We start from the raw sequence: 22,236 nt of genomic DNA, 5'->3' as shown, positions 1-22,236 counted from the left end.
TTCATCATTGGGACACTGAAATCTCTTAAAACTGACCTAAACTTACTGTTTCCCAACCTCACATCAAACTATATCACTTCCTAAACATCAACTGTTCCTCATGGATGTGCTACTTTCCCATCTGTTCTGTGCCCTCTACTCAGCATGCCCTGTCTTTTCTGCCTCCTTTATATGACTTCACACTGTCTTCCTTGATCTTTTTGCCTGAACACATTTGAATTCATTCTCAACCCCTCTAACATTCTATGTGCACTCTTTGAGAGGACTCCAGTTAGATTAATAGCTATCCAAAAAATGAAAATGTATCATGCCTTTCTTATAGATCACTGAAAATACTAAAATACTTCTGAGCAATAACAAGTCATTTCCACTCAAAAGTCAACTCTGGAAGAAAAAAATATGGATTATATATAATATGAATTGTAAATGTGAAACTGTACATTATACCAACATATCTAACGATCTATCACTATGGCTACTGGTGAATGTACAAAATTATAGGTACTAAGAAAATGTTTTAATTTGAGATCTCAAATAATGAAATTCTCCAAGCTTTCTTCTCACATTGGTAGCACTCTTTCTACCTTCATGTACTAACCAAAACTGTAACAAAACTACTTAACTACTTTTTTTTTTGGTTGGCCAAGGGGCTTGAACTCTGGGCCTGGGCACTGTCACTGAGCTCTTCCGCTCAAGGCTAGCGCTCTATCACACTAAGCCATAGGGCCACTTCTGGTTTTCTGGTGGTTAACTGGAGATAATAGGCTCTGAATGGTGATCCTCAGATCTCAGCCTCCTGAGTAACTAGGATTACAAGCATAAGCCACCACTGCCTGGTTTGAACTATTTTTTAAAAACCTATGACTTGCTTTATTTTCACACAAAAGCAATGCAAATAAAGAAAAATGATTCCCTAACAATACAGGTAATTAAGATGTAGTAAAGAGGCAAAATATTCTTAATTGTAAAAGAGAAAGGAAAAAAATTAGGCTTTTAAAAAATTTCTACCAGCATAGAAGCCTCTGTATTAGCAACCCTTTTAGAATAATAGGACACATAGGAAAAAATATACTGGGCACAAAAAGTCTTAGAATCAATGATAAAGGATCTTAATAAGGACTGTTCTGTTTTTGTATTTTTTTTCCTTTTAAGGCAAGAGGTCACTTTGTTGCCTAGGCTGGCTGGAATTACTGGGCTTATTCTCGTATCTTAGCCTGTATGATAACCAGAGCTGGGACTATACCACCACATCTGATTGAACAAATTATTTTTAAAAGAAGACTTCAAGCCAGGCATAGGAACTGATGCCTGTAATCTAGGCACTTGGAAGGTTTGAGCAGGAGGGTCAATTTCAAGATTAGCCTAGGCTATGTGGCAAATTTCCAGATCATCTTCAGATACAAAGGGGAGGGGGGTTGTAGGGTTGTATTGACTTAGTTAAGTCAGAAGCCTCCACATACAAAACATCATGCATCTAAATAACCAGTGTCCTTTCCAGCAATGTTCCCCTCATCTTTTAAGAGAGAACATCTCCCTTCACTATAAAAATATGCACATATGGGCCAGGAGTTTGGCCTAGTGATAGTGCTTGCCTAGCATGCACAAAGGCCCAGGTTGGATTCCTCAGTACCATATACATAGAAAAAACCAAAGTGGTACTGTGGCTCAAGTCGTAGAGCTCTAGCCTTGATCAAGTGCAAGGAAAGTGCCCAGGACCTGAGTTCAAGCCCCAGGACTGGCAAAAAAAAAGTATATATGCCACCAAATGAAAAATGAAGAAAAACTATTAACAGCTCCTATTCTCCAGTAGGTAAGGGGATATGATTGGGGAAGTCCTTAGCTCATTACTGCAGTCTACTGCTTTTCATCTCATCCTATGCTTGCACTATTTACAAATGAAACTGTAAGCTCGTTTATCACCAAATGTATTGTTTAACTGTTTAAAACAAAAAATAAACTTGAAGATGTTGAAACCTAAAGTATATTTTAATCATTTATAGTATGAAGAGAAGTAGCTGGAACTAAAATGAGAGCATTTTTCTTAACATCACAATACTATTGTAACATCATTATCCTGCAAGAACACAAGTTAAAATGCACAGAAACTCTTAATAATATTTGACCAAAACAAAGAGGCTTGCAGGAACCTAAAGAATTTGAAAAGTTTCCTAAAGTAACATAGTAAAAGTGGCTGGTTAATTCAAAATGGGAAAATCCAAATGGCAATAAGAAAGAATAATCAAAGGAAAAAAGTAGTCAGTCTTAAACATATGTTATTAAAATATTTATAATCATTATTTTGAGGCAGGATTTTTTTTTAAAGATTCTTTCTTTGGAACTGTAGCTTAAGAAGGTCTATGAATGCATGTTCTTTAATGATATTTAAAAGGATCTAAGATATAGGTACATCCAAATTACATAAAGTAAGAACTTACTATACCTTTCTCTGCTGCTTTTTGAAGGGCTTCTTCAATTCGTGAAAGTTCTTTCTGTTTAGTGTCCTGCAAAGATTTTTCTTCTTTTTCAGCATCATATTTGATACCTAAATATACACATATGTGCCATTCACACAATAGAAATAGAATTAGTAAAGAAACAAATAGAAAACTGCAACTTCATGATAACTGTTATGCAACCTAAGTTATTTTTTGTAAATCTAAACACATTTCTGCAAAGGATTAGGTTTTTTTAGCTCAAAAATAAATTATCCCTATTTAAAGCCTGTATCAAAAAAAAAAGACCAAGGAAGAGAAATTATAAGGATAAAAGAAGAAAGGAAATAAGCAGAAAGAAGACAGTCAAAGAGGGAAATAAAAGCAGGCAAATCATATCTAAAATATATTAACAGCTAAAAAAATTGAATCACCCAAAACTAATCTCCAAAGAAACAACCATCCCATTAAAAGATGGGCCAAAGACTTAGAAGAAAATCATACCGGGGCCGGGAGTTTGGCCTAGTGGTAGAGTGCTTGCCTAGCATGCACGAAGACCCGGGTTCAATTCCTCGGTACCATATACATAGAACAAAGCCAGAAATGGTGCTGAGGCTCAAGTGGTAGAGCTCTAGCCTTGAGAAAGTCCAAGGACAGTGCTCAGGCCCTGAGCTCAAGCCCAGGACTGGCAAAAAAAAAAAAAAAAGAAAAAAATCATACTAAGTGAAGTAGGCCAGACTCAAAGGAACATAGGCTCAATGGTTTCCCTCAGCTGTCATACTTAGTATAAACCTTGGACTCTCCTAGCAGAGGTTTACAATAGGGCAAAACCTAGATACATAAGGCCATATAGAATGAGGCTAAATGAAAGGACCTCCAAGATATAGAAACAAGAGCCATATAAGGTGTGACTGTTGTTCTTAATGTACTGTTATTTCTCATCTTACCTTGTTATCTGATATACTGTATATATGTTTATCTGTTTATTTGAAATAGGATAGGGAAGGGGGGAAAACAAGATGATGGGAGGGGCTGGGGGAGGGAAATGGGGACAAAATCATGAGAAGGGGTAGCAATGATTGTTAAGAAATATACCTTCTATCTGGCGAATATAATGTAACCTTCTATTAAGTATAATAAAAAAGGGGGGGGCAGGAGTTTGGCCTAGTGGTAGAGTGCTTGCTTAGCATGCACGAAGACCTGGGTTCGATTCCTCGGTACCACATACTTAGAAAAAAAAAAGCCAGAAGTGGTGCTGAGGCTCAAGTGGTAGAGTTCTAGCCTTGAGAAAAATCCAAGGACAGTCCTCAGGCCCTGAGCTTAAGCCCAGGACTGGCGGGGGGGGGTGGGGGGGGGAAGAAGAGCTGGGAAATCCAGCTGAGTCTTAGACTCAGTAGCTGTAAAGGCTGCAAGGGGACAGTCGAGGGGTAATAAGGCTTGACTTTAGAAAGATGAAAGACAACATTTAAGGCTGATATATCAAATAACAGAGGTTTAGCTATGCAATTATTTGAAAGCAATAAAAATGTAAAATAATAAAAAAGTAAGGCAAAAAACGTATCACAGTACTGTTACTATATTCGAGTGACAATATTTTTACTATAAAAATGATGCTATGTCCTCTACCACCTAGTATTAATATTATTAATATAGACCTTCAGAAAGAAATTCAGCATATGTGCCAACAATTACAATAAATATACATATATACACCCTTTATATATCTAGTACTACCACTACTATTAAAGTACCCTAAAGAAATATATGAGGTATTTATAGAGCTCACTAAGTATAAAAAAACACAGAGAAAACCCATAATAGAGTATGTAAAACATGGATAATAAAATGTACAATAAAAAGGTCAATGTTGCATACATAATATAGTAAATTGCTACTGAAAGACTATATTTTTACGCTAAAGACTAGTAAGCAAAATGCAAAAAGAGGTTTATTTGTGTTATAGTTGAGAAATTACACATAATTTTCTCTGAAATGTCCAGTTTTTGTCATGTTATCCATCTAACTGTAAACATTAATAACTAAAGATATTTTAACATTTTAAACTTCATTAAAATCAAAATCCTGTAATTGCCAGGAGAAATTTTTGTTTCATACTTTTTGAAAGTTCAACTAAAAGCAAAAGCAATAATAGGGAAAAAATTCCAACTGAAATCTATAAGTTATATCATCAATACCTTTTAGACGTATTTTGTTTTTTCCTCAATAGCAAATCTGCTAATGCATCTAGGCTTAAAAGAAAAGGCTTAGAAGCAAAATATTCAGAGATTAAAGTTTAAAAGGCTAAATTATTCTTTTCATCAACAGAATTATTTCACATATAAATGTGGCAATATATTCCAGTACACATATGTGAAATGTATGCATGTTACATATATGGAAATCATTACTCTAACATTGTCTATCTTATTGAATTAATACTTAAGAACATTTAACCCTGCCAACAACTTATGATGCTACTAAGTGATTATAACTTAAAACAACATACTTGCTCCAGGGACAATAAGCAGATATAATCCCTCTAGGGTAGCAACAACGGCTTCTCCATAAAGGTTTTTCCAAGGTATCTTCAAAGTTAATTTATCTAAAGAAACAAAACTTCAATCTTGCATCCTTATTTCACTTCTCAAGAAAGTACACACTTTTCAAATTTTAGTAAAAGTATAACAAAACTCTCCACACAGTATGTGTATTGTTTCAAAAAAAGGAGGACTTTATTTATTTGGTCATGGGGCTTGAATTCTGGGCCTGGGTACTATGTCAGAGCTCTTCAGCTCAAGGCTAGATAGCACTCTACCATTTGAACCTTAGCACCACTTGCAGACTTCTCTTTTTATCGTATACTTTGAAATGATTAACTGAAAGAACTATCTGCTCCCTCACCCTTTCCTAATTGAATAACCTTTAGCCTTAAAAGGGTCCTGAAATACAGTTAGCTATTTCATTGTCTTTCACATAAATTATAAAATGCTTTTAAAAATTTAAGTAAAAGGATAACTCCAAAAATCCAAAAGAATTCTTACCATTTGGAAAATCAAGTTATGCTTGAGCTTACTTAGCCACACTGATTTTATAGGTTAGGTATAGTATTATAATCTGAATATAAATTTAACTGATATAAATGCTCCATATATCAAGAGAAGAGATAAAATAAAATATGTTTTGGATCCTTATATGTAAAGGGTAACTTGTAATTTAATAAGTAACCCTAGAGAAGTTATTGAATCCTTTTGAGATATTAAAAACAGAACAAATGAATTTTGAGTCATCATAAAACCTCCTTCAAATCATTGTAAAACTTTTGTTTGCACTTGATTACATTGTTTTATATTCAGTCTAAATAAATATGAATAATGATGAAAAACCTCCTTCAAAACATGTCTACTTGCAAGAACAATATAAATAAGGGGTATAAGTATGGCTTAAGAAGTACAGCATTTGTCTGATATGTATGAGACTCCAATTCAATCCTCAGTACCACAAGAAAAATTAACATTAGAAAATATATGCACTAAAGGGATGGGAGTTTGGCCTAGTGGTAGAGTGCTTGGCTAGCATGCATGAAGATCCAGATTCGATTCTTTGGTACCACATACACCGAAAAAGCCAGAGCTGGTGCTGTGGATCAAGCACTAGCCTTGAGAAAGCTCTGCACTCTATGACTTTCAGTTAAAGCATGAAGGGAACACCTTCTACAGCACCACTAATATGACTATCATAGTCAGTCAGCACTGCTTAACAAACAAGAAAATGACCCATATCATACAGATTCTCTCAGTGGCACAGAACGTTTATTAGTTAAAGGGATAAAAACATGAAAATATTCCTTTATATCAAAAGGTTAGTTGTAACTAATATAAAATGCACCTAACACTTGTATACTTATAATTGCTACAACATGCCAGAATACTGAAAGGCAAAGCCCTATAAATTCACAAAGCTAAATGCAGAAGGAAGACAATCTGGAACAAGAGGCAAGATAAAGGATGTAGTCTAACTGAACACTTTTTAGTAAGGACATAGGATTGCACTAATATACAACTTTTAAATAAAAATCATGGAACATGATTAGCTGGGAGAAGTTTGTAGATTAAACTTCCTACTAAAATATTTCTTTAGCAAAGACATATGCATAGTTACAGATGGTCCTAGTGTAAGAGTTTAGCTGCTAAAGAAGACTTTGTACTTACCAAAACATATCCTCTGTACCAAATTGCTGCATAATATATCAAGTGAAAATGATTGAACAAAATGTGATGGAAGTAAGCTCTGTTTAAAAATATTCAATAGACATATAGAAAAGGCATACAAAACCATCATTTTTACACAGTAGAAGCAATGCCTGAAGATTGATTCAAATATGCTTCTATTTAGAGAATAAGTTATCTTTTTGCCAAAAAAATTATGTTTATATATTATGTATTAACCTTAAAACACTAAATTAACAACACAAAAATCTCTTTCGTGAAAGTGATGAAAGATTTCTTAGATTGACAAAGACACACAAACAAAAAAACTAAAAGGACTAAAAGTAAAGAGTAAATACTCAAGTGAAGAGTAAAATACTTACCAATCTGTCCAGCCTTGACTTTGTAAGGAACATTCAATTCACTCTTCAGAAAAAAGAAAACATTCAAAGGACATTTTAAATTAATAAGCACCTCAAAAACACACTTATGTATCATCATTTAAATGCACTTACCTCTAAAGAAAAAAAAACTAATTTTCCATATGTGAATAACTAATGAAGAATGTATTTTATTGCTAAAATGTTATCAAGTTCTGACTTTGCATAAAGAATTGACTAGAGAAGGAAATTATAAACAGGAAAAATGGAAATAAATTTACAAAGAAAGTAATCAGATAAAATGGTTACTTGTTTTAATAAATCCAATTATTTCAAATAAATCAAATTATTTCAGGAACTTAGACATTTTATCTGAAATTCTAGGATAGGAAAAAGCATAGAGTCCTTTCACATGAACTAGGTGAAATAATAAATGTACAATTCCTTGTTAAGTAACAAATTAAATAAATAAAAAGTAGTCCCCCTACCATTTTCTGAATTATCATTTTCTTTAGATAAGTTACAGACTCATGCCAAACGATAAATTTTCACTAATCCAGATTCCAAACCACACAAATTCACAAATTCATGTGACTTTTTTATTCAGAATACTAAACAGACATTGCTACTATAAAAATTACCTAACTCTATAATTATTAAAATTGAACCAATCAGCACAGATATTTTGTGTTATCTTAAAATACATGAATACTCCGTAAAAACTGGCCACTGACAGATAGTACTTTGGTTACAACTAACTAAAATAATCGATTTACCTGATTCATCAATCATCTGATTACTCAAGCAGTCTAGGTAAATAGCAATTGTGGACAAAGTCTCTTTTATAAAGACCAGAAAGTAAAATCTTCATTGCCAGTAAGAAACTAGATTGGCTCTCATAGAAAACAAAAAATAAGTCCAAAAGAATTCATCTTTACAGGATACAAACCATCAATTGTACACTTTTAAAAATGTGGTCTTGGCAATGACAGATGCTGGCGGGGTTGTGGAGAAAAAGGAACCCTACTGCACTACTGGTGGGATTGTAAACTAGTTCAGCCACTCTGGAAAGCAATGTGGAGGTTTCTTAAAGAATTGAAAATTGACTTTCCCTACGATCCCGCCATACCACTTCTGGGCATCTAACCTGAACACTATAACCCAAGATATGATAAGGACACCTGCTCAGCTATGTTTATCTCTGCACTATTCACAATAGCCAGGCGATGGAAACAATCCAGATGCCCTACTGTAGATGAATGGATACAGAAAACGTGGTGTGTGTGTGTATATACATATGTGTATATATATGTATATGTGTATATATGTATATATATATGTGTATATACACATATACATATATATATACATATATATATACACAATGGAATTCTACATAGCCAACAGACAAGATAAAATAATGGCATTTGCAAGGAAGTGGATGAATCTAGAGCAAATCATGTTGAATGAGACAAATCAAGACCAAAGGAACAAAAGGCACATGGTACCCTTAATATGTGCCTATTAGATTCAAACAGTACAAGAGCGAGGACTCAATATTTGCATACCCAATGCTATGGACATGGTACGGGAAATATAAACACAACTACATAGACATAAAAACTTATGATTCTATAGACATAAAATTTTATTACATAGATTAATATGTATCTATGATATACAAACGCTTAGCCTAATTTTGATTGTTCTAAAAACTAAGTGCCAATGATTGTATATAGAGATTCCCTTCTTGAATACTTGTTTAACACGTCATTTGAAATATGATGTAAAAATTAATGTTAATAAATTCTTTAATTTAAAAAAAAAATGTGGGGCTGGGAGTTTGACCTAGTGGTAGCGTGCTTGCCTAGCATGCATGAATACCCAGGTTCGATTCCTCGGTACCACATACATAGAAAAAAAGCCAGAAGTGGTGCTGAGGCTCAAGTAATAGGCCTTGAGAAAACTCAAGGATAGTGCTCAGGCCCTGAACTCAAGTCCAGGACTGATCCCCCTGCTTCTCCACCCCAAAAAAATGTGCTCTCATGTTCATTTTTACTCTTCTGAAGTAAGTTTCACACCAAATGTACAGAAAATAACAAAGTAAAGTCTTATCATCTGGTAAAACTGGGAAAAGAGGCTAGTTTGAGTTGATGGAAAATTACAGAATATTTTATGACATGTAACTATAAGCAAACTTTAACACAGCACAGGGTTCAATTTGTCTTCTAGTATCTAATATATATATATATATACATATATATATACACATATATATCCTGTATGTGTATATATTATATATATATATATCCTGTTTTCACAACTCTACTTCTCATTTTATTTTAAATACTTGCATGACTTGAGAAAAAGCAGCTTTATCTCACTGTCTTATCAATGGACTCCTAAATTTTAAGTTTGTAGATTAAAATTTTTAAAGCTGTGGAAAGCTGTATAAATAAAGAAGAAAACAGCTATTCAGGATACCTACTATGTGCCAAGCTCTCTTCTCATCATATCCAGTCCACAAAGACACAGATCTGATATGTTATATTATATGGCTATTGGTCCTTACAAGTTAATTAAACTGTTGGTCAAAGATATTAAGAAACTAGAAATTTCTTACTTTTTTTTTACTTTCACAATATGAAAAGTTAATCTTCAGTCACTTCATAAATTCAAGTTTACCTCAGTAAGCTAAATATAAACATAATGGAGGATAAATAAGCACTGTTTTGTTTTTAGCACAATAGTAAACACTGCAAATTACTACAGCTAAAGTAAAACCTTCTAGTCTACCCCTCAATATACTTCTCAATATTATCATAATACTATAAAGCTAAACTCTCAATATATTATTTTCAAAAATTCAATTGCTCATTAATTAAGGCTTTGTTTAATGAAAAACATCTAAAGGAAATTCTGAAGAATAAATTTTTGTATAAGAAAACTGTATAGTACAAAGTTATACAGTTAAATTAAGTAATAGAAAAACAAGGTGTTCCTGTGGAAAATATTTAAATACAGTAATCCTTTTTTGAATGACTCCTCTTTATCTGGTACCTGGGACTAGATGCTTAGTTAGTAAAGGTTTCTAAGTGCTTACCAAATTGACTGACTTATTAGGATAGTTTATTTATTAAAAAAAAAAAACTTACCAGAGCATTTTCTTTTATCTGTAGATTATCTAAAGCCACATTACCTGCATAAAAATATAAAAATAAAACATTAATACCAATTCGTCTAATCCACCATAATGAGAATCCACCAAATATTGAGAATACCTAAGGAGGTACAGGAGTCAGCAAGACGGCACAAATCCTCCTACATCTGCACATATGTAAGAAACACATGCGTAAATGTTCCCAGAAAATCAATTTTTTTCTGAAGTTTTAAGAATGTCCAGAACAGGTGCAATTTTAAAATTATAAATACACCGTGCAAGTTCACAGCAGCAACAAAAAACAAATGAAACACCTTAATACCCATACAGTTTGGGGGGGAGCATATTTTTGTTTTATCACTTCTGGGGCTTGAACTCAGGACCTGAGCTTTTTCTGTTCAAGGCTAGTGCTCTACCACTTTGAGCCATATCTCCATTCATGGTTTTCTGGTGGTTAATTAAAGATAAAAGTCTCACGGACTTCCCTGCCTGGTCTGGCTTCAAACTTAGATCCTCAGATCGCAGCCTTCCGAGTAGCTAGGATTACAGGCATAAGCCACCAGAACTTGGCATAAAATTTTCTATGCACAAAATATATTTCTATATTCAAAATATATTGATGAAAACTATATTTTTTTAAAAAAGAGAAGCAAACTCTCAGCTTACTTTTAATTCTATTCTAAAATTTATGTGCCAGTGACTGCATACAGAGATTCCCTTCTTGAATACTTGTTAAACATGACATTTGAAATATGATGTAAAAATCAGTGTTAATAAAATCTTTAAATAAATAAAAAAGAGAGAAGCAGCCAGGTACTGGTGGTTCACATCTATAATCCTAGCTAGGCAGGAGCTGAGATCTGAGAATTGTGGTTCAAAGTAAGCCCAGGCATGAAAGTCTGTGAGACTCTTATCTCCAATTAGGCACCCGAAAACCAGAAGTAGCACCGTGGCTCAAATGGTAGAGAGCTAGCCTTGAGCTGATCATCTCAGGGGCAGTGCCCAGGCCCAGTGTATTATCCTTAAGCAAAAGAAACTCAGTTACAGTACCCAGGTACAGCTCAAGCCTCAGGGCTGGCAATAAATAAATAAATAAAGTTTTAAAAGAAAAAAAAATGAGAATAGGGGCCGGGAGTTTGGTCTAGAGGTAGAGTGCTTGCCTAGCGTGCACTAAGACCAGGGTTTGACTCCTCAGTACCACATACATAGAAAAAACTGGAAGTGGTGCTGAGGCTCAAGTGGTAGAGCTCTAGCCTTGAGAAAGTACAAGGACAGTGCTCAGGCCCTGAGCTTAAGCCCAGGACTGGCAAAAAAAAAAAAAAAAGAGAGAGAGAGAGAGAAAGTTGCTAAGTTACAGAAAACAACCAACTTTCTGTACATTTATACATAAAAAAAAATAGAACTAGTATATAATGGGACAAACCTGCCAATATCCAAGAATGATTTTTAAACCCATAGTGGTCATAAAATGAGCATTAGAAATACAGTGCTGCTCAAAAATATCCAACCACACATAATCTCCCCAAACTTCCAAACAAGCTTAGGCTATACCTTTGTTACCTGTAGTTAACATTTAACTTTATATAAGTCCCTAGCCTAATTATAAACTCCTTACCTAATGTCCGCACAGTGCATTATCAGTAAATATTGACTTAATTGATTTGGAATGCAAAAAATGGAGGTAAGGAGGTTAGAAACAAGTAAAATAAGGACATAAATTTAAGGGGGCACTGTATGCATGCCTGAAATTACCAGCTACTCTGGAGGCAGAGGCAAGAAAATCAACTTTGAGGCCAGTCAAGAAAAAGTTAGGGAACGCTATCTTCAAAGAAAGGATTGAAGTCAGGTGCAGTAGCTCACACCTGTAATCCTAGCTACTCAGGAGGCTGAGATCTGAGGATCATGTTTCAAAGCCAGCCCAGGCACTAAAGTGATTAACAGGAAGTGGTACTGTGGCTCAAGGGGTAGGGCAGTAGCCTTGAGCTTAAGAGCTCAGGGACAGTGCCCAAGCCCAGAGTTCAAACCCCATAACCTACAAAAAACAAAAACAAAACAAAGGACTGAGGTGTGGCTCAAGTGGCAGAACACTTGGCTAGCATGTATGAGGGACTAATTCAACCCCCAGCACTTTAACTAGAAAAAAATGGGGGAGGAGGACAAAATATGAATTTGTATTTCCATTATTATTTCAAAAAACATTTTCAGATCTATTTCATTATAAGACCCTCAAAGCCTCTTGGACAAAAGGAAGGAGACATATATTAAGAAAAAGGAAGTGAGACTTCCTGAGGCTAAATGACTAGTGTGAGAGTACTATAGCAACCTAGCAAAATGTAGAGTCAACACTCAAATCTTCTGATGCTCAATTCTGTGTTCAGAACACCAAACAGTAGAACTGAATGGGTACAAGATTTAATTCAGGTTGTAACTCTAATTGCTTTGGGAAAAGTATTAGGCTAAACTCTGAGAGGCCTATGTACTGTAGGGTACTTTTGATTTAATCTCTGCATTTTACAAGATGCGAAAAATGAAAAGGGTAAGTAAAATTAATTCAACAAGAACATAAGGGAATAGAGTGAGGGGCTATGTTAAGAAAACATCAGGAAGAGTTGAGGGTCTATGTTAGGAGCCCTCGCTGAAGAAAGGACAGTGACACAGGGGAAAAAAAGAATGCGTACACAGAAGATGACATTGCAAATTGGCTATTCTTTTCAATGGAGAAGAAATTCACAAGTTATGTTTTAACACTATTCTGGGACCCTACAGACATTCAAATGCCATTCTTCTTCACTTTATACATGAAAAAATTGAAGCCTAAAGAGATGAGATGATTTATCCAAGGTTATACAAGTACTATGCAACAGTACTAAGAATAGAGTCCATGTCTCCTGACTGCCTGGTCAATGTTCTTAATATAAAATATAAAGGTTAATCCAAAGCTGTGATTAAAAAGAAGAAGCAGCAACAAACAAAAAGGTCATGCCCTAATCCACCAGTACAGTGTGAAGCACAGAAAAAAAAAATATATATATAGCTATGCATTTTTATGTGTTCATTACATAAGCTTTCATCACTTATTTGAAAAGTATATCAGAATGTTCAGACACACTCTTCTTTGAATGAAATGAGCTCAAGTAAATTACTAAGCTGTTATTTCAGTTATTTTATTTATTTCATATTACTGGGGTTCATATTTGGGGCAGAGTCACTTACTGCCAGACCCTTCTTTGCAGTAGGATCATATCTTATATTCATTGCAGCTATTTATGCTCCCCTACACTGCTGAGGTGACAACCACTTGCTGGCCCCCAACTGTGTTCCCCCAATCTCTGCCTCCCAAGCAGCTATGATTGAATAGGCTTGAGCCACCTGACTACTAAACCATTTTTAGATACATGCCATTTATTTATTTATTTATTTATTTATTTATTTATTTATTGCCTGTCCTGGGCTTAAGCCCAGGGCCTGAAGCACTGTCCTTGGATTTTTCTCAAGGCTAGAGCTCTACCACTTGAGCCTCAGCACCACTTCTGGTTTTTTCTAAGTATGTGGTACCAAGGAATCGAACCCGGGTCTTCGTGCAAGCTAGGCAAGCACTTTACCACTAGGCCAAACTCCCGGCCCCGATACATGCCATTTTAATGACTCCTATTTTAGTAGATGCTAAAGAAAAATGTGGTAGCAATTCACTTCAAATGAATCTAGCTATTTGGCTCTAAATCGCCCAATATATATTATTTTAAGAGTTCACTGTGATTAGGAGAAAAAGGAAAGGAAAGAAGGAACCAGCTCTCCCTCTTCCTCTTTCCCTAATGAAACAGGAAGTCTTGGCAGAGAAGGATGGAAATCATCAGATTATCACAGAACTTTCCCCCTGTGGTACATTTCAGGGATCTGAAGCTTATGAACTTCCTATGGAAAGGTTAATGAAGTACTGTTTTTCAGTTCTACTTCTCAAAAAGGAATGAATTTTTCACTAAAAGTGTCTTTTAAATATGTGGAAAGCTGTCTCCAACTTCATTTTTAATTACTGTTTTATAATCGGTAATGTGATGCACTACGCTCACTTTTGTTGTTTTTGTGCTATAGGACAAGCTAAAAAGACATGTGGCTTCTGCTATACCAAGTGCGAAGTGGGGAAAAAAGGACTTAAAAAAAAATCTCTGTACAAGAATGCAAAATCTACAATTCTTGTCCCAGGAATTTGGAATAAAGGGTATTGCTCCCTGTAACTGGCAGCTGATGGGAAAGTGTTAGGGGTTGACTGCACAGACACCACCTGATTCCTAAATCTAGCCACCACAACCAAACACAACCCCACCTTGCATCCCCCATATCATAGCCACTAGCTTGTTCTACTTGTCACAAAAGTGAGATGAGTTTCCAGCTCCTTCCTCCGCAGCAAATCACTCCAGCATCAAATTGACGAAGATTCTACATTGCAACAATACTTATTCAGCCAAATTGCAAAAGATCTGGCATTTCAACATGTCTTTTGTGATGATACTCTTAAAACAAGTATATCCTGGACTCACTTCAGATAGCTTAAGGTTGCATGTTTTATCTCCTGGTTGGTGCCAGTTTGTGGGGAACAAGAACTGAGATGAACTTTCCTGTTTATGTGGGTAGCACATACACACCAGGCACTTTCCTGAACTTTTGGAAACCTCACTTACAAATTGTTGGCAGGCAGTGTAACTACTGTCAAGTATAAACTCAAATACAAATCATGTTTTATATTTTAAGAATTTGTTTAGAAAGTATGGAATATTTAGACATGTAATGTTGGCTCTACCCAAAATTATTACTCTTTATAACCCCTCAAGTCTAAAGTTATAAGAAACACACTTAGGGAAACTGAAAGCAAAACAGGCTGTGTCCATCTACTGGGTTTATCTTCCCCATTAATAGCTATTACTAACAATTATACAGAGGTGTCACACCCTTTCTATCACAAACACTGCAAGTGTTAAACATCCATTTCACAAATTAGGAAACTGAGGCTCAGGTTCATAGGAAGCTGGGAGCCAGTGACTCCCATCTGTAATCCTAGCTACTCAAGAGCCTGAGATCTGAGGATTGCTTCAAAGCCAGCCCAGGCAGGAAAGTCATGAGACTCTTATCCTCACTAAACTACCAAAAAGGCAGAAGTAGAGCTGTGCCTCAAGTGGCAGACAGCTTACCTTAAGCAAAAGAAGCTCAGGGGCTGTGCCCATGCCCCAAGTTCAAGCCCCAGGACCAGCACAAAATAAAATAAAATAAAATACATAGGAACTGGATGGGTTCACCGAACCAGGCCAACTCAAGCAGGAAAGCTACAAGAAATTTATCTTGAGCTGTGGTACTAGCCTTGAGTGGAAAAGATAAAAGACAATGCCTATGCTTTAAGTTTGGGCCCCAATAATAGCTCATGCACATGCATGTACACATACACACATACTTACACGCATGCACACATGTAGGCACACACAAAATCATTAAAATACAAAAGAAAATGGCAATTTCCATTTTTTAATCCAAGATTACAGGGAATTTAATGGTGGTGGGGATGGGGTGAGGTGAGTGGGACAGACTTGAACACGAAACAAACTAGTTCTAAGTGTTAGACAGAGAATAATTTCACTTTGGGTAAAACGTATATATGTGCATATGAACACCCAAAATGTCACATACTAAAATATCAAAACTAGTAGTTCATCCAGTCATTAGTCTTCTCAATGTTCCTATATTTTCTAAAACACAATTATTTGATACAAATGGTACTGATCATTAATGCCAGGAGTACTCAGCAGTCAAGGTCTGAAACCCAAGTCTAGGTGGTTAAACCCAGTTCATTCTCTTAATATTTATAGATTCCCATTGAGTATGATTACATTGAATGTCAAAGGTAGAGGAAAGTTGGATGGAAGGAACTTAGAGAAAGAGAATGAACTGGGAAATTTCCATTTTTGATGAGTCCTTCTTATTTTCTTTTTTCTTCTCCAATTTAAAAAGAAATGTTCAAAATATACTTCCTGATTCCAGTAATTTTTCCTTTCCTCTTCACTGTACCATTTTATTGTGTACTGAACTGTGATGCCTATATATATCAATATATGTATAGCATAATCTTTCCCCAATGTTTACACAAGATCTTGAATCTTGAAACTATTCCCTGCAATAGTCCAAGCCAAGATTATGCATCTTTACGGACACAACATTCCAAGCCACTTCATAAAGCATCTGTTCTCCCACTGGATATTCCTGAAGAGTAACAGGTTTTTATTTTGTTTTGTTTTTGCCAGTACTGGGGCTTGAACTCAGGGCCTGGGCACTGTTCTTGAGCTTCTCAAGGCTAGTGTTCTACCACTTGAGCCACAGCACCATTCTGGCTTTTTCTGTGTATGTGTTACTGAGGAACAGAACCAAGGGCTTCCTGCATGCTAGGCAGGCACTCTACCACTAGGTCACATTTCTGACCCAACAGACTTTTTTTTGCTTCTTTTAAAATTGTGGTAACCACCCTAGGCCTCCTTTAAATGGAGGAGGCAATCTCAGCTACTCTTTAAACTAGGTTTCTTAACTTAGCATTTGAGACTAGATAATTCATTATTACCAAGCAGTGTCCCCTACTTTAAAGGATGTTCAGCAGTACCCCTTGTCCCCATCACAGGCCACCAGCATACCTGTAACCCTCAGCAGCAGTGGCAACCAAAAATGTGTTACACTTTGCCAAGTATCTCCCTGGTAACAAAGTGCCTTTGGAAACTACTATCTTAGACCAGTCAAAACTCCAGTTAAGAAATGTATCTCCCGGCCTGGAGTGTGGCTTAGTGGAAGAGTGCTTGCCTAGCATGCACAAAGCCTGGGTTCAATTCTTTGGTACCACATGCACAGAAAAACCTGGAAGTAGTGCTGTGGTTCACGTGGTGGAGGGGCTAGCCTTGAGAAGGTTCAAGGACAGTGCCCAGGCACTGAGTTGAAGCCCCAGACTGGCGGAAGGAAGGAAGAAAAAAAGGAGGGAGGGAGGAAGGGAGGAGAGAGAGAGGGAGGGTGGGGAGGGAGGGAGGGAGAGAGAGAAAGAATATTATCTCCAAACAGTAGTGAGATCAGGTACATGAAATTTCTATAGGATTAATTCCTTTTGTGAACACTTGAAAATTTAGCAAGAAGAAAAGTAAAAAACTAAATTCCATAAACATGTAATCCTTAATGGCTAAGACAAAAAAACGGAATTAAGAGTTTTAAAGACAATATATTGAGCAATAACTACAAAAGCACATGACTTCTAGCTAATGCAGTAACCACACAAATAACATAGCCAAATTTTATAAAAGCTGTGGGCTAGCAAGACTGAGAGACTATTTAATTGAATGCTCACTGAACCATTTGCCAAAGAGATGAATTTATATCTTCAGACAAATTATAAAGTTGATGTAAACTCCTGGCAGGACACTATTCTAAACAACAGAAAACAGCACAGGGCTGGGGGTTTAGCTTGGGGTAGAGCTCCATCTGGCATGTACAAGGCCCTGGGGTTTAATCCTTTGTACTGTAAAATTAACAGCTAATTAAATTTCATCAAAAACAGAAAATGACTGAGATCTGAGGGTCATGGTTCAAAGCCAGCCAAGCAGGAAAGTCTGTGAGACTCTTATCTTCAATTAATCACAATAAACGCTGGAAGTAGTGCTGTGACTCAAGTGGTAGAGTGCTTTGCCTTAAGCAAAAGCTCAGGGACTGTACTAATCAGCTCAGGCCTAGAGTTTAAGCCCCAGGACTAGAGAGGGAAGAAGAAAAAACAAAAACAAAACAGAAAATACAAGGATGCAAGCTTCCATTCCTCAATTTCACCCAAAAAAGATGGGGGTAAGAGAAATTACATAAAGTCATGGCACTTTCATTTTGATGATGAGTTCAAAACCTTCAGACAGTGTACTGCTACCATAAAAAAAAAATGACAGTTGGAATCACCTCACATTAACAGTAGTAGACCTTTCAGAGGGTGAAACAGATAAAGATTTGATGGAGAAGGGACCCTAGTACCCATACATCTCTTTTCACTAAAAAGATGTCATACACAAATACAGCACAAACATTACCACTTAATAAAACCTAGGTAGTAGCAATGCATGAGCATACTGTCAGGTATGATTTGAACTTGGGGGACATTAAAGTGTTTGTTTTGTGTTAAGTACATTAAAAGCCTTACTGAGAGCTCTTTCAAACTTCACATCTGCTAGCTCACTGCTTTCTCAAATTTCAAATGTTTACAAATTACAAGAAATAACTGGTATTACTGATAAGTAATTCTGAAGAAAGCTTAATATCTGCAGAAAACAATAGATATTTAGTTCTTCAACCTTTCTTTTGCTCTCCTTTAGCACATTATGCTTTAGAGAAGAGTAAACAAAGTATGCATTTATGGATACACAGAAAATGACTCAGTAATCTTAAAAAAAAAAAAAAAGCCTCTTCCATAGTTCCTAGCATCCTTCATGGTTTTAGAACAGTATTGCCTAATATAAACATACAATGCACATATGTGATTATAAATTTTAGGAGCCAGACAAACCCTCCCCCCAAAAATTCAACTTATAAAAGTAATTATACTATAGCATTTAAACAAATACATTCAATTATCAATGTGAAACCAACATAAGTTACTAATGAGATATTAAATTTCTCCTGCATTGAAAAACTTCTCATATTCAAAATCCTTCGTTTTTGTTATTGTTTTGGTGTGTGTGTTGTACCAGTCTGAGAGGATGAATTCAAGGATCTGGGTGCTGTCCCATAGTTTTCTTGCTCAAGATTAGTGCTCTACTGTAGCTCAAGCCACAGTTCACTTTCAGCGTTTTGTTGGTTAATTGGAAAAAGAATAGCAGGGACTTGCCTGCTCCGAATGGCTTCAAACTGGGATCCTCAGGTCTCAGCTACCTGAATAGCTAGGATTACAGGAATGGGTATGTGTCTGGGCCCCAACTATCAACAGTGTGGTCACCTTATCACAAAATCCACATCTATACTTACTAATAGTTAAAATCCGTTTCAGCTATTTAGGTAGTTTTTTTTTTTTAATTTCCCTCCAAAATTTCCAAATCCTACGTAAAGAAAAAAAACCATACTAGTCCCAATATTCCCAAAGTTTAACCCGGAATTTGTGCATATAATTACATAACTAAGCTTGTTTTTTGTTTTGTTTTTGCAGTGCTGAGGATGGAACTCTGGGGCCTCCCAACAGGCTAACCAACCAACCAGCTCTACCACTGAGCTACATCTCCACCCTAACCAAGAGTCGTTTTCAAACATCTGCAAAGTACACCACTTATTATCTACAAAATTTTATACCCTTGATCTCTGGGATTCAAAAGTTGGCAGACCCTCTGGAGTCATGCAACCAAGCAGACACCCAATCCACACCGCGGCTTGAACCTGGGCCTCCCCTTGGCACCCAAACAAAGCCGGAAGTTACACTTTCCCTCCCGCAGCGGGCGGGTCTGAGCCTCTGGGGGGGGGGTCGCGCCTTCCTTCTTAAGGCCGTTCCCCGTGTTAACAGAGAAGGGAAGCTTCTTTCCGGCTAGCTGGGAGCTTACTGGGGAGAAAAATGACTGCGAAACGCAATTTTCCTTTTCTCCCCTGCCCGCCCCCCCACTCCTCACCGCCACCCGAGTGCGCATGATCTTATAAACAACCCAAGAGCTGGCAAAGCAAAAAATGGGGGCTTTCCCCTCTCCTTTTTTTTTTTTTAATGCATAGGAGCCAAGAGAGAAGCAGCAGCCGCCCCTAAGGTAGCCAGGGAGAGGGGGGGCCCCCCGCAGCCCAAGGGCAGAGGTGGAGCGGCGGGATCCACCGGCCGAGGTCCGGCGCATCTCCCCAGGGCCCACACTTGTCGCCGCCCCTCGTTCCGGGAGGCCCGCAATACCGCCCCACCCCACCCCCCGGCCGCCCGCGCGCGCACTTGCCGCGCCCCCCTCCCCGAGGCCCGCAAGGACGCCGGCACCACCGCCCCCCACACACACCGGGAGGCCCGCGAGGACCCCGCACCTGTCGCGCCCCCTCCCGGTGGCCCGCGGACGCCCTCCGACTGAGGTGGGGTGGGGGGTGGGGGGGTGTCCTCCCTCCCGGGATGGCCGCGTCCCACACAGACTTCTCCTCAAGCCGGCCGCGCTTACCGCCCCAGATGCCCAACTTCAACTGGGATTTATCCAAGTTCTCCACGTAATCCCCCAGGAAGCGGTTCAGCAGGTCAGCGACCACCGACTCCAGAACCATGGTGTCGGGGAAACGGGGACGGAGGGCGGGAGGGGGGAGGGGGGGCAAGGCCCAGGCCGCTGAGAAGGAGGAGCCGGAACCACCGGGCGCTGCTTGGAAGGCGCGGCGACCCGCGCCGCGAAGGACAGGCCCCTGCGGCGCCGACACGCCCCGCCTCGTCCCGCCCCCTCGCCGCCGCCGCCGCCGCCGCCGCCGCCGCCGCCGCCGCCGCCGCCGCCGCCGCCGCCGCCGCCGCTGCGCGAGCGCGCGCCCGTGCGCGTGCGCACGACGCCCAGTGCACATGCGTGTGCGGACCCCCCCCCCTTCCTCCTCCGCCTTCCTAGATCCCGGTGCGTCCCCGTGCGGCCGGCGCGGGACCGGCGGGGATGGATGCTGCACAGGTCCTTCAGCTGCTGAAGATCTAAGGAGGCGGAGAAGGAACGTGTTGAGCATTCCTGGAAGAGGATAGAGGAGTTCAAGAGGCAAAGGCATGCAGGTGACCTCCCAGGGACCCCCCATCCCAGTCTCTGCAACTCTCCCCTCCCCACCCAACTTCCCACCGGGAGGTGGGACAATACTTGTGTTTGCAGACTGGAACTGCCAGGCTTCCAGAAGCTTCTTTCAAGCATGCACTGGGGATAACCGAAAAGCAGGGGGAAGGGGTAAAAATCTCTTCAGGATGGCAGAGACGTCATTACACCTAGATGTGCTTTTCCTTGGAAACGCATTCCTGGTCGCCCTCCTCCAAGAGTCACCGAGCCTTCACTCACCAACCATAGCGTTTAGCTTGCTGTCCTTAGGCATATGGAAGCCGGGCCTTAATACTTAACCGCCTCTCCCACCCCCGCTTCTCTTGAACTATGAGTTATTTGTTATTTATGTCACTTTCTCCCGTGCTGTCACTGAAAATTGCCTCTGTGTGACGTGACATCCAAAGCAGAACTTTTTAAGACTGCAAGAACTTTAAACACTCATGACCGTTGACAAACGAGTTTTCTCGTTACAAAACTAGAGGGGGGGGGTTCTTATGTCTTTTTTCCAATTTGTTTGAAATATAACAGAAAAACCTAAGATCTACTAAAGTTAGTTCTAGTCACAAGCATCTACGACATGCTTTGATACAAGGTAAAGTTAATTATAGTGATCTAAACAATCCAGGCTTCTCCAAGATCCTGAAGAAAAATTGTTTTTTAACTATAAATTCACTGGAGTCCAGTGCTGGTGGCGCACACTTGTGTATTATATTTCAGACCCGTTAGGGACAGATAAATCTAAGAGACTCTGATCATCTCTGATTAATTAACAAAAAGCCAGAAATGGAGACAGGCCCAAGTGTAAAAGCATTAATGTTGAGTAGAAAAAGGTGAGAACTTCAAGCCCTGAATTCAAGTCCCAGTACCAGCATGCATAGATAGATAGATAGGTAGACAGAGACAAAATTATTTAAAAAAAAACTGCTATAATCAGTGTTATGCAAAATGTAAGACAGAGAGAGGCAGAGTACTAGCCACTTCTGTCAACATCCACCTCCATGTTTCAATTATGGCGATAGAAAACCCTTAACTATTTATTTCTTCTCTCTAACATACCAAAAAAAAAAAAGAAGGCACTTTAGTCCTCTCTCTAGGGGATTGAATTTCTAGGGGATTTAGTGACTGACTGTCCCTGAGATTATTGTTTGTTCTACCTTTTTGAGTCCCCAGCTCCACTTCCAGCTTTTTGCTGCTTAATTGGAGATAACGCTCAGACTTCCTTGCTCAAGCTGGGATCCTCAGATCTCAGCCTCCTGAGTAGCTCAGCCTCCTAACTGGCTGCCTACCCGGTAG

The 22,236-nt window shown here is 38.3% G+C and overlaps 1 protein-coding gene across 1 annotated transcript in view; it reads right to left on the bottom strand.

The window, feature by feature from the left end:
- The window catches only part of Vps13c (vacuolar protein sorting 13 homolog C), a 154,422-nt gene extending 133,966 nt beyond the window's left edge, over positions 1–20,456 (bottom strand). Inside the window, exons 1-5 of the mRNA XM_090358265.1 lie at positions 20,332–20,456; positions 10,173–10,216; positions 7,021–7,063; positions 4,939–5,034; positions 2,441–2,542 (exon numbers count right to left, since the gene is read on the bottom strand). Of these exons, the coding sequence (XP_090214391.1) occupies positions 2,441–2,542; positions 4,939–5,034; positions 7,021–7,063; positions 10,173–10,216; positions 20,332–20,431 (385 nt within the window). The 5' untranslated portion in view covers positions 20,432–20,456. The remainder of the gene's footprint in view (positions 1–2,440; positions 2,543–4,938; positions 5,035–7,020; positions 7,064–10,172; positions 10,217–20,331) is intronic.
- Between the last annotated feature and the right edge of the window lie 1,780 nt (positions 20,457–22,236).

Source organism: Megascapheus bottae, chromosome 25 (assembly GCF_031878675.1).
Source record: "Megascapheus bottae isolate mThoBot1 chromosome 25, mThoBot2.hap1, whole genome shotgun sequence".
Taxonomy (NCBI): domain Eukaryota; kingdom Metazoa; phylum Chordata; class Mammalia; order Rodentia; family Geomyidae; genus Megascapheus; species Megascapheus bottae.
The sequence above is the reverse complement of the archived record's forward strand: the minus strand, read 5'-3'. Positions and strand labels throughout refer to the sequence as shown.